At 42.8% G+C, this 12,822-nt stretch overlaps 1 protein-coding gene across 6 annotated transcripts in view; it reads right to left on the bottom strand.

Moving 5' to 3' along the window:
- The window catches only part of LOC133408831 (receptor-type tyrosine-protein phosphatase gamma-like), a 436,974-nt gene that overhangs the window by 13,690 nt on the left and 410,462 nt on the right, over positions 1–12,822 (bottom strand). For 5 of the 6 annotated variants that reach the window (XR_009769331.1, XM_061688097.1, XM_061688098.1 and 2 more), the window contains exons 17-22: positions 10,769–10,851; positions 10,018–10,152; positions 9,296–9,430; positions 7,997–8,172; positions 4,302–4,437; positions 3,791–3,937 (exon numbers count right to left, since the gene is read on the bottom strand). Coding sequence is in view for 5 of the 6 variants with exons in the window: in XM_061688097.1 (XP_061544081.1) it covers positions 3,791–3,937; positions 4,302–4,437; positions 7,997–8,172; positions 9,296–9,430; positions 10,018–10,152; positions 10,769–10,851 (812 nt within the window). In the remaining variant the exon portion in view is untranslated. The remainder of the gene's footprint in view (positions 1–3,790; positions 3,938–4,301; positions 4,438–7,996; positions 8,173–9,295; positions 9,431–10,017; positions 10,153–10,768; positions 10,852–12,822) is intronic. The other variant, XM_061688100.1, reaches the window with a different exon arrangement.

Raw genomic sequence — 12,822 nt, 5'->3', positions numbered from 1 at the left:
GGGCATATAGTGACAGTAAAAATGAAAACGTTGCCACAAATTAACTATTTATTTTCGAGGATCAAATTCAAACTTACATTAAAATGGTTCCAAATGCTAGACTGTGCCATTTTAAAATTTTACTCTAAAAATAAGAAAAATAGAATCAGCCTAGCTACCCTTCAGAAAGGGGGACTTGACGCACCCAACTTCAAGCACTATTACTTAGCTAGCCAAATACAGTACCTCATTAAATGGTTACATCCTAATGATGAACAACAATCTTGGCTGGAACTCGAACAGATTGACTGCAATACCACCAAACTTTCAGACCTCCTGTTGATCAGCGCAAATCTAAAATGCCACAATTGTTTTAAGAACCCGATTCTTGCTGCCACTTTTGTCATATTGGTGGAAAAGTCTAGAAACCATAAAATATCAGTTAGCACCATATCATTCCTCCCCAATCTGGCAGAATCCCGATTTTGGGATTAACAAAATACCCATTTACTACAGCACATGGGATCAAAGTGGAATTGACCGCCAACATCACTTATTCAAAAATAATGTATTCATGTCACATGAAAGCTTATTTGAAGAATTTCAAATTAGAGATAGCGTCCTTCAATACTATAAAGTTAGAACAACAATCCTAAAAAGACTCTCAACACATGCAAATACTTTAGAAATACCCGATTTTGTTCGGAAAATAGTAGAACTACTTCCACAAAACAAAAACCTTCTTTCAAAAGTATATCTCCCAGATCCTGTCCTACCCTTTTCTGTCCTCTCTTATCTGGTTCTCTTGCTTAGTTATTGCATGTCCTCACCAGGTGTCCTCCCTTGAACCCCCAACACCCCCACCCCCCAATCTACCAATAACTGTTGAAATGTTACTTGTGTTTAAATATCGAGACTGTCTCACTAATGTTCTGCTGTGGTTCTCACCCATCATCCCCTTGTCTACTCTGTCCCCACTGTCAGTCCCCTAAAGCCCTTTTCTGTCTGGCTGCATTTTCAATAATGTTTCAGGAACATAGGATGTGGAGACGATGTAATCTGAAGGAGGTGACTGACTGTAAAGTCGTGGTAGGGGAGAGTGTGGCTAGACAGCATAGGATGGTGGTGTGTAAGTTGACTCTGGTGGTGGGGAGGAAGACTAAGAAGACAAACGCAGAGCAGTGAACCATGTGCTGGAAGCTGAGAAAGGAAGTGTCGTGCGGTATTTTCGGGAAGAGGGGAGAAAGGCTCTCAGTGGACAGGAGGAGCTTCCAGAAGATTGGACCACTACAGCCAAGGTGATCAGAGAAACAGGCAGGAGAGTACTTGGTGTATCTTCTGGTGGTAAAATGGAGGCGGAGACTTGGTGGTGGAACCTCAAAGTAGAAGGAATCATACAAGGAAGGGGGTTAGCTAAAAAGAAGACACTGAGAGGACCGAGGAAAGGAGACAAGAATACATGGAGATGCGACATAGGGCGAAGGTAGAAGTGGCATATAATGGCATGTATGCCAGGTTCGACACAAAAGAAGGAGAAATGGATCTATACAGGTTGGCCAGACAGAGGGATAGAGATGGGAAGAATGTGCAGCAGGTTAGGGTGATGAAGGACAGAGATGGAAATATGTTGACTGGTGCCACGAGTGTGCTGGATAGATGGAAAGAATACTTTGAGAAGCTGATGAATGAGGAAAATCAGAGAGAAAGAAGAGTAGAGGAAGGAAGTGTGGTGGATTAGGAAGTAGCAATGATTAGTAAGGGTGAAGTTAGAAAGGCACTAAAGAGGTCGAAAAATGGAAAGGCAGTTAGTCCTGATGACATTCCTGTGGCCGTATGGAAGCATGGAGTGCTCTGGAGTGGTGGCTGTAGAGTTTTTGACCAGCTTGTTCAACAAAATTCTAGTGGGTGAGAAGATGGCTCAGGAATGGAGGAAAATTGTGTTGGTGCCCATTTTTAAGAACAAGGGTGATGTGCAGAGCTGTGGGAACTATAAAGAAATAAAGTTGATGAGCCACACAATGAAGTTATGGGAAAGAGTAGTGGAGGCTAGACTGAAGTGAGTAATTGCGAGCAACAGTATGGTTTAATGCCTAGAAAGAGTACCACAGATGCATTATTTGCCTTGAAGGTGTTGACGAAAAGGTACAGAGAAGGTCAGAGGGAGCTACATTGTGTCTTTGTTGGTATAGAGAAAGCCTATAACGCAGTACCCAGAGAGGAACTGTGGTACTGCATGCAGAAGTCTGGAGTGGCAGAGAAGTATCTTAGAATAGTACAGGACATGTATGAGGGCAGGAGAACAGTGGTGAGGTGTGCTGTAGGTGTGACAGAGGAGTTTAAGGTGGAGGTGGGACTGCATCAGGGATCAGCTCTAGCCCCTTCCTATTTGCAGTGGTGATGGAGAGGCTGACAGTTGAGGTTAGACTGGGGACCCTGTGGACCATGATGTTCACAGATGAGATTGTGATCCGCAGTGAAAGCAGGGAGCAGGTGGAGGAACAGTTAGAAAGATGAGGCATGCACTGGAAAGCAGAGGAATGAAGATTAACCAAAGTAAGACAGAATATATGTGCATGAATTAGAGGGGTGGTGGGGGAAGAGTGAGGCTCCAGGGAGAAGAGATAGCAAGGGTGGAGGACTTTGAATACTTGGGGTCAACCGTCCAGAGCAATGGTGAGTGTGGTCAGGAAGTGAAGAAACGGGTCAAAGCAGGTTGGAACGGGTGGAGACAGTGGTGAGGCCAGCCATGATGTGCGGATTAGAGACAGTGGCACTGAAGAGACAACAGGAAGCAGAGTTGGAGGTGGCGGAAATGAAGATGTTGAAGTTCTCTCTAGGAGTGACCAGATTGGACAAAATTAGAAATGAGCTCGTCAGAGGGATGGCCAAGGTTAAATGTTTTGGAGACAAAATTAGAGAGAGCAAACTGGTTGTGGTTTGGAAATGTCCAGAAGGGTGATGAGGATGGAGCTGCCAGGCAAGAGAGCTAGAGGAAGACCAAAGAGTAGGTTGATAGATGAGGGAGGACATGAGCGCAGTTGGCATTCGAGAGGAGGATGCAGGAGATAGGCTTACATGGAAAAGGACGATACGCTGTGGTGACCCCTAACAGGACAAGCCGAAAGGAAAAGAAGAAGAAGAAGCTCAGGTAGAGTTAGTGATTCATGTAACTCTTGACAAACAGTTACAGGAAATAGTAAAGAATCAGATACTCAAGTTAGACTTTCTAAAAAAAATCTATGATTCTGGACAAAAAAAATCTAAACCAAAAAAAACAAAAAAAAACAAGATAAACCAAAAAGGCTCAAAGCATTTGGAAACATCTACCCAAAAAAAGTTCACATCTCCTTTCATCATCCTAATAAATTTTGTTTTGCACACTCAGTCCATAAAGTCCAGACTGTGGTCTTGATTGTATTATAAGTGATGAAAAAGCCAAGCACTTTTTCTTTTAGCCATCTTTCAAATTCAGTAGTAGAAAAAAGGTCTGTAATGTTGAAAACTGAGGTAGCTGATGTTCAAGGTCATATTGGGGGGTCTTTTTTGTCAGCCCTCTACTTCCAACAGATTGTTCTTATTTCTTATCTGTGTTCTAGTTTTCTGTTTGTAGATGTTACCGCATAACTCTGAAATGGTGATAGGTTGGCAGATTATGTAAAATTTTTTATCCCTTTAATGGTCATGGCATGACATTCTTGTGATAATGCTGCTAGTAAAAACTAAATTAATAAATAATAATCACCACTATGTATTCTAAAACTAAATGTGCTATTTGAATATACATACATTCAAAAATGATTTATCCCTTCACCTTAAACTGTTTCTCCACACGTGTCTGACCACTGTGTCCTGGTGTCATGATGGTGTTTGTGTAGTGATGAAGGTGGCTGGCTGCAACCTCAGTCTCCTTGCTCAAGATGGCTTCCGTCAAGGCATCATGGATAAATACGTATTGCTCCTGGATCAGCCAAGCAAAATTGAACAAATCACTGTCGAATGTCAAACAATTTCATCATCTCTATTTAGTCAATAAACAGCTTGTAAAGTTCACGATATCGATCTAAACCTACATCAGCGGTTGAACATAAAATACAGAAAAATACTGTATGTATCAATATTCAGTACATACAGTACACCTTCCATCCAAAATAAACGGCTAACAGATACTGTTTGAAATTAAAACAAGAACTAGAAAGGAACTATTGATGGACTGAAGTGCTATACTGTATATGCAAAATCCATTCTAAACAATATATTTTTCCAAATGTGCATTGCACTAGAAACTCTCTTGCATTTTGGCAAAAACAAAGATACATACACACCTCAGTCTGGACTAGGTAGTTGCGCTGAGTACGTATGTGTTTCAGAAAGCCGAATACGTTAATGGTGTTTTTGTCCTTGATCTGGTTCAGCATGCTGTCAATGACGATGTAGGTCCCCGTGCGACCCACTCCCGCACTGCAAAACAATACAGCAACAGTGACGAAAAGAAGGAAATGCAAGCCTACAAATAACCAATTCAATCTGTGTATCATTTATTTAAATTAACAATTGGTAAATGGAAAAAAAAGTGACTGATTATTATTATTTTTAGACAAAAAACGACCTACCTACCAAATGCCATTCTTTGACTTTGTGAATTGAAGATGAAGAAATACTGACACATTATGATGACTATGTGAACCAAAAACTGCAGATAGTCACACAAGGTAACTTGCTAAGTGTTTTATTGCAATATACAAATAGGGGGAGAGATTTGTCTAAAAATTCTTCTTTTCCTTTCAGCCACAGCTGAAATGTAAGCCTATCTCCTGCATCCTCCTCTCGAACAAAAACGATCCTCATATCTTCCCTCAAGACATCCATCAACCTTCTCTTTGGTCTTCCTCTAGCTCTCTTGGCTGGCCGCTTCATCCTCATCATCCTTCTACCAATATACTCACTATTTCTCTTCTGGACGTGTCCAAACCACCGAAGTCTGCTCTCAAACTTTGTCTCCAAAACATCGAACCTTGGCTGTCCCTCTGATGAGCTCATTTCTATTTGTATCCAACCTGGTCACGGCGAGCGCGAACCTCAACATCTTCATTTCTGCCACCTCCAGCTCTGCTTCCTGTTGTCTCTTCAGTGCCACTGTCTCTAATCCGTACATCATGGCTGGCCTCACCACTGTTTTATAAACTTTGCCCTTCATCCGAGCAGAGACTCTTCTGACACATAACACACCTGACACCTTCCTCCACCCGTTCCAACCTGCTTGTACCCATTTCTTCACTTCCTGACCACACTCACCATTGCTCTGGACGGTTGACCCCATGTATTTAATGTCCACCACCGTCGCTATCTCTTCTCCCTGTAGCCTCACTCTTCCCCCATACCCCTCTCATTCATGCACATATATTCTGTTTTACTTCGGCAAAACTTCATTCCTCTTCTTTCCAGTGCATGCCTCCATCTTTCTAACTGTTCCTCCACCTGCTCCCTGCTTTCACTGCAGATCACAATGTCATCTGCAAACATCATGGTCCACGGGGATTCCAGTCTAACATCATCTGTCAGCCTATCCATCACCACTGCAAACAGGAAGGGGCTCACGGCTGATCCCTGATGCAGTCCCACCTCCACCTTAAATTCGTCTGTCACACCTACAGCACCCCTCACCACTGTTCTGCTGCCCTCGTACATGTCCTGTATTATTCTAACATACTTCTCTTCCACTCCAGACTTCCGCATGCAGTACCACAGTCCCTCTCTGGGTACTCTGTCATAGGCTTTCTCTAGATCTACAAAGACACAATGTAGCTCCTTCTGACCTTCTCTGTACTTTTCCATCAACATCCTCAAGGCAAATAATGCATCTGTGGTACTCTTTCTAGGCATGAAACCATATTGCTGCTCGCAAATACTCACTTCTGTCCTGTGTGGCTCACTCTCCACTCTCTCTCTGTCTGGGATGCTGAGAACTACTTTGTCTAGCTCCTTCCAGAATTTCTCTTTCACATCTATTTCACATCCTACCTGTAGGGAATAGCCACTAATCACATTATACATAACACCCTCAAGTTCAAGTTTCAGCCTCATCACTCGATCTGATACTCTTTTCACCTCAAAGACATTCTTAGCCAACTCGTCTTTTAAAATAACCCCGACTCAATTTCTCTTCCCATCTACACCATGGTAAAATAATTTAAACCCTGCCCCTAAACTTCTAGCCTTACTGCCTTTCCTCTTGGTCTCCTGGACACACAATATATCAACCTTTCTTCTAATCATCATGTCAACCAACTCCAGAGATTTTCCTGTCATAGTCCCAACATTCAAAGTCCCCATATTCAGTTCTAGGCTCTGTGGTTTCCTCTTCTCTTTCTGCCGAATAACCCGCTTTCCACCTCTTCTTCGACTTCGACCCACAGTAGTTGAATTCCACCGGCGCCCTGCTGGTTGATGGTGGAATCATCCGCCGGTGGTGGACGTTATTAACCCGAGCCACGACCGATCCGGTATGGAATTCTTTGGATGAACGCTCATATTTGTTTGGCAAAGTTTTAAGCCTGATGCCCTTCCTGACGCAACCCTCTGCATTTATCCGGGCTTGGGACCGGCCTTCAGTGTGCACTGGCTTGTGCCACCCATAGGGCTGCGTTGTTGTCTTAAAATTATTGACACAAATATATCTGTGATGTATGTGTTTTTCATATCCACAAATATATTGCTGATTTACACAAGTGTTTTTTTTTTTTAAATGTTGTGAGCATTGATCATGACTTATCATTTGTAAATATTCAACTCTGCTTGTGAATTGTTGAAGGTGCATTTATGGATTAGTGGGCACGCGCATTTATGTATTTTTGAGAGCAACCGAACAGAGTAAATTATGATAAATGCACACACAACATTAAAAAAGGCATGTAAATCATGGCTATATTTGTTGATCTGAAAAACGTGTAAATCGGGGCTATTTTTGTAGATTTGAAAAACAAGTGTAAATCGTGGATATATTTGTGTAAATAATTTTGAGACAAATCTCTACCCATATACAAATAGCCTCCTGTACATAGTTCAAAACCTTACATTATGCTAATTATTGACTCACATTAATTTGAGTAATTACACGTTTTTCTCAATGCTTTACATCCTGTAAAACAGTGGTTCTCAACCTTTTGGGGGTCCACCCCCCCCTGCATATTTCTGATTGACCCTAAGGACCCCCCCGATCTGGGTGGGCAGGTGTGCAATTTCATAGAAACAGCTGCATTTTAAACTGTATTATGGCTTTTAATTACTCTTTGAGTCAAATATGAGCTTTTAGTTGTAACTTTCAGAACAAAACAGCATACTTATGCAGTGTTATAGTATTAGCAAATAAATGATGTTTTCTCACTCGGGGGCTCACAATTTCAAAAGAATGCAGATCATGTTAAGTTTGTATTAACATCATCAAGCAGCAACTTAAACACTGTGAATGGGGGCGAGAGCTCTTATTAAAATACCATGAATTACACTTGTGAAACATGGAATTAGAGGGAAAAAAGTCCTGTTAGCCTTTGCAGTTTAGGTAGATAAAGGTCTTGAGTAAAATAATCTCATTTCTATATATGTCATATAATCTTTTTAAAACGATATTTTATCTTCACGGACCCCTTGCAATTACACCACGGACCACTTGTGGTCCACGGACCCCTGGTTGAGAAACACTGCTGAAAACAATATTTGCACATATTGTCAACCATTTACAACCGTAAATAATATTGCACATGCTAAACTTCATCATCATCTTATGCTTAGAGTAAAATTTATTATTTCATTCATTGATTGTATTTTAGATTTATTTATTTTTTGTCCTATTTTCAACTCTGTGTGAAGGGAAATTGCTTGGTGGAGCCACCGCGATTTCTTTTGTGCATATGAGAATAATTCTCTTGAATATTTAAATTTAGAGCGAAAACATTTTATAGCAAATAATAAAGGTAATAATGAAAAGTAAGTTACAGCGAACAAAATGTACATCAGCTGTTACCTGCAGTGGACAACCATCGGCCCCATATCAGGTGTTTGGGCAGCAGAGGACCGGCGAACAAATGTGAGGACAGGCAAGGTGTATTCAGGAACACCCATGTCGGGCCACTGCGTATAATGATACTGGAGCACGTTCCGCTCAGTCTGAGCCCGTGTCTTTGGGTGCCCCTTTCCACCCTGGATGGTGGAAAATAAGAGAACAGAGAATGATTTTGTTGGAGACAAAGGAGGGAGCATTCCTGTCATTTAAAGTGCAATCAAACTTTTTTTTTGTTTTGTTTCCAAATACATTAAATATGTTTGAAGATAAATGCTGAAAACGTGCAAAGACTGGGAACAATATAGTACTGAATTGTTGAGATATGGCTTAAAATGTTTTCACCTTCAAATTTTCCTGATTATGTGGGCGGAGCTAAAAACAAGCCCTGTGACATCACGGGGCTGTGGTGCATAACCCCCTATTCTGCATATCACCAAGCGGTCCTTATTCGATGCAGCGACCATTTGGCGGAATTGCACTTCCTTGTTTATAAATAACTTCACTCAGTTCTACCAGTAAAGCATGCTATTGGCCATGAAACTATGTCCACAACTTTTAAAAAAAAGCTTCACTTAAGTGTAATGCGTTGTGTGTTATGTGGGCAATGTGTCTTGCCATTTGGCACCCCCGCACGTTGGGCAAAACGAACAAGATCCGCCCGCAGCGCGGTCCATTGCCAGCGGTTGGAGCAGCCGTTGGAGCTCCAGCACAACAGTGTTAGTGCCGTTAGCCACTAGCCGGGGCGAGGAGGAGGAGGGGAAAATTCATCCGGGGGACCGAAGTGCGTCGCGTGGCTTTGGCCGCTTATGGAGCACCAATAGGCGGCCACAAAATCCCGTTTTCCGTGGAATTTCAAAGGAGGGAAAATTGTCCTGGGGGCGCCGTTTCTGATCATGATGGTCTCAGATGTCGTTGGAAAGGAGCCGTGAGAGAAGAAAGGTAGTATGTGGATGTGATTGACAGGAGAGGCCCACAGTGTCTGCAAGCTGAAAGAATGTCTCAAATCTGTTTTGATGCCTGATTCCACATACATTGCAATTTTTTAATTCATTCATTCATTGTCCGGCTTGTTAACAAGACTCTTCTCTGTGATGTGTCAAACTTACAAGACACTTTTTGTGTTTGGTTGCACTTTAATACAATACATATGTTTTCTTACTCACCCCAAAAAAAATATTTTAAACTACATAAGAGTGGAGTAAAATTGAAAAATGAAGGGACACCACTTTGGTCAAGGTAGTAAAAAGAAAGGATTCTTACCTTTTTCACTTTAGTGTTATGCAGTGTAAAATGTCGAACAGTGTAGCAAGCATGAACTCTGGTGCTTTTTAGTGTAACAACTAAGTTGCCATATTCTTCACTATTCTCTGTTGGCCAGTACTGGTCACATTTTCTCTGCAATGACAATACACACACACACGCACACTAATAATTAAAAAGGGACGAATAAAGCTATCACTTCCTTTCCCAGATATGACTGCTTATGATAGAACAGACAATGGATGAAGTGTAATACAGCAAACCCCCACATATGCACCGTTCGCTAGTTGCAAATTTTTATATTTATTTCTATTTATCTATTTATTTGTATTTTTGTGCTTAGGTCAAAGAAGACTTTGGCGCCATCTTGTGGAAACTTGGTGTTTTGCTGTTACGTTGAATTTATTGATGGTGTTTTCTTTATGTACCGTGCGTTCATGATGGTGTACATGCTAGATGCTTTATGATCCTCTCTGTTTTATGTGCTTCGCCACTATCTGGTGGCATTTATATGCAATTACAAACTCGCATAGAGTATTTTCGCAATTTGTGCAGGGCTCCATCAATATCTCTGGCAAATAGCGGGGTTCACTGTACTGACAGTGAACTGCATAACTATGTGTAATCAAACAGGAGTTTAGTATTTTGAGAAAATGTGGTAAAAATGCAGCCTCTGTGCGCGTGCGTGTGTGTGTGTGCGTGCATGTGTTTGTGTCACATACTCGTCCTTTTTCAACTAAGTTAGTGATCATGACAATGAGGCCTGTATTCTGCTCCCACACCATCCGCCAAAAATCCTCAAAGGTAGACTTGAGTGGACCCTGGGCTGCAATGTAAGCCTTGGGCTTATTGTAACCCTGTGAGAGACATGATTTACTTAGGCTTTACGTGGACAATCCAGGCAAAGTTAAAAATTATACATGCTGTCATTTCAAATTACTGGGAAATATACAAATAGCTAAAGAAAACATGCTTGTATAACCGAGGACAGCTAAGTGTGCCATATTTTCACTTGGCATTATTTTGTCATTTTAAATCAGTCATATTGCTGGCACATTTCCTGAGTACAGAACCTTCAGGCCACCCCAAAGATTTACATTTGACCTCAAGTACCATTAAAAAAACTGTCATTTAATTTTACAGCTGATTGGTGCACATCCCTAGTGTCTTTACGTCGTTCTGAAAGGTCAAATTCCTCTTCACTATAGACTTCCTAGAAGACACCTGATGGCTCATTCCCGACCCCCACCCATATCACTACGCTAGTTGAGGGAATCTCACCTGGGCCCCTTAGATCACAGTCTGCATTATAAACATAATCTACAGTCTCCTTTACATGTATGTTTACTTTAAATATGTATAAGTACTGAAATTGTTTAACCCTCTCATTTAACAAGAGAAAACATAGCATTTTAAAGCCATGTGTTTGTTAACATTTTATATCAATTGCACAGATTGTGTGGAAACACTTACATCTACATAGTTGGCATTGATGTAGTCCGTGTGTTTGGAGTCCTTTCCCTCTAACATGATTAACTTCACTCTGCTGTGGTCATCTGAGCATAAAACATACTCTAGTGAGTTATGTTTGCATTTTGAGAGTAAAACCTGCACATTATCACATTGTAGTTCAAATTATAGTCAAAGTGGCCTTTAGGTCCTGCCCTTTGCTTTCAGCAGGCACTCCAGTGAACACGATTTGTCTGATTCTAGACAGTTCCAGGTAGTTAACCACAGCTAATGGCTATACGAGACATGCCAAACATCTATCGAAGAGGGTTGGAGTCACCCTGTGTATGGTGGTATTTGCAAGAGCATTGCAAAGGTTGTCTTCATTTTGGAAAAACACAAAACCCTTCCCTCTAGTGTTTATATCCACACCTGACTTTCCTAAAATTACTAAATAGATTCACATTGTGGGTTTATCACTTTCACTTGGGAATTATATCATTTTTGTGCATGACTTCTTGTTTTCCGACCAGATACCAGAACCACCCATACTTCCATCCATTTTCTCCCGCTGATCCGAGGTCGGGTCATGGGGGCAGCAGCTTTAGCAGGGAAGCCCTATTTCCCTCCTCCCAGCCGCTTCATCCAGCTCTTCCAGGGGGATCCCAAGGCGCTCCCAGGTTAACAGGGAGACCGTCTCTCCAGCGTGTCCTGGGTTATCCCCGGGGTCTCCACCCGGTGGGACATGCCTGGAATACCTCACCAGGGTGGCGTCCAGGAGGCATCCTAATCAGATACCGGACCCACCTCATCTGGCTCCTCTCAATGTGGAGCAGCAGTGGCTCTACTCTGAGCCCCTCCTAATTGACCGAGCTTCTCACCCTATCTCTCAGGGAGAGCCTGGACACCCTGCGGAAGAAACTTATTTCGGCCGCTTGTATCCGGGATCTCGTTCTTTCAGACACGACCCACAGTTCGTGACCATAGGTGAGGGGAGGAATGTAGATCAACCGTTAAACTGAGAGCTTCGCCTCTCGGCTTAGCTCCTTCTTGACCACAACGGACCGATACAAAGTTTGCATCACTGCAGATGCTGCACTGATCCGCCTGTCGATCTCCCGTTCCATATTTCCCCAAGACCCTAAAATACTTGAACTCCTCCACTTGGAGCAGGATCTCATCCCCGACCTGGAGAGGGCACTCCACCCTTTTCCGACTAATGACAACGGTCTCAGACTTGAAGGTGTTGATTTTCATCCCAACCGCTTCACACTCGACTGCAAACCACTCCAGTGAGAGTTGGAGATAACGGATTTATGAAGCCAACAGAACCACATCATCTGCAAAAAGCAGAGATGCAATATTGAGGCCACAAAACCGGAACCTCTCTATGCCTCAGCTGCGCCTCGAAATTCTGTCCATAAAAGTTCTGAACAGAATCGATGACAAAGGGCAGCCTTGGTAGAGTCCAACCCTCACTGAAAATGAATCCGACTTACTGCCGGCAATGCAGACCAAACTCTGACACTGGTCATACAGCGACCGAAAAACCCATATCAGGGGGTTCGGTACCCCATACTCCCGAAGCACCCCACACAGGACTCACAATCGCTCTGGCGTTTTGTGTCGACACGGTCGCCAAGTCTACAGAACACATGTAGATTGGTTGGGCGAACTTCCATGCACCCTCGACGACCCTGCCATGGGTGTAGAGCTGGTCCACTGTTCCAGGACCAGGATGAAAACCACACTGCTCCTCCTGAATCTGAGATTCGACTTCCCGACAGACCCTCCTTTCCAGCACCCCTGAATATACCTTACTAGGGAGGCAGAGGAGTGTGATCCCCCTGTAGTTGGAACACACCCTCCGGTCCCCCGTCTTAAAAGGGGGGACCACCACCCCAGTCTGCCAATCCAGAGGCACTGTCCCCGATGTCAACGCGATGTTGCAGAGGCATGTCAACCAGGACAGCCCCACAACATCCAGAGCCTTTAGGAACTCCAGGCGAATCTCATCCACCTTCCGCTTTTTAACCACTTCGGTGACCTCAACCCTAGAGATAGGAGAGCCCGCCTCA

Source organism: Phycodurus eques, chromosome 10 (genome assembly GCF_024500275.1).
Source record: "Phycodurus eques isolate BA_2022a chromosome 10, UOR_Pequ_1.1, whole genome shotgun sequence".
NCBI classification, from domain to species: domain Eukaryota; kingdom Metazoa; phylum Chordata; class Actinopteri; order Syngnathiformes; family Syngnathidae; genus Phycodurus; species Phycodurus eques.
Note: the sequence above shows the minus strand (reverse complement) of the source record. Positions and strands in the feature narration are given on the sequence as shown.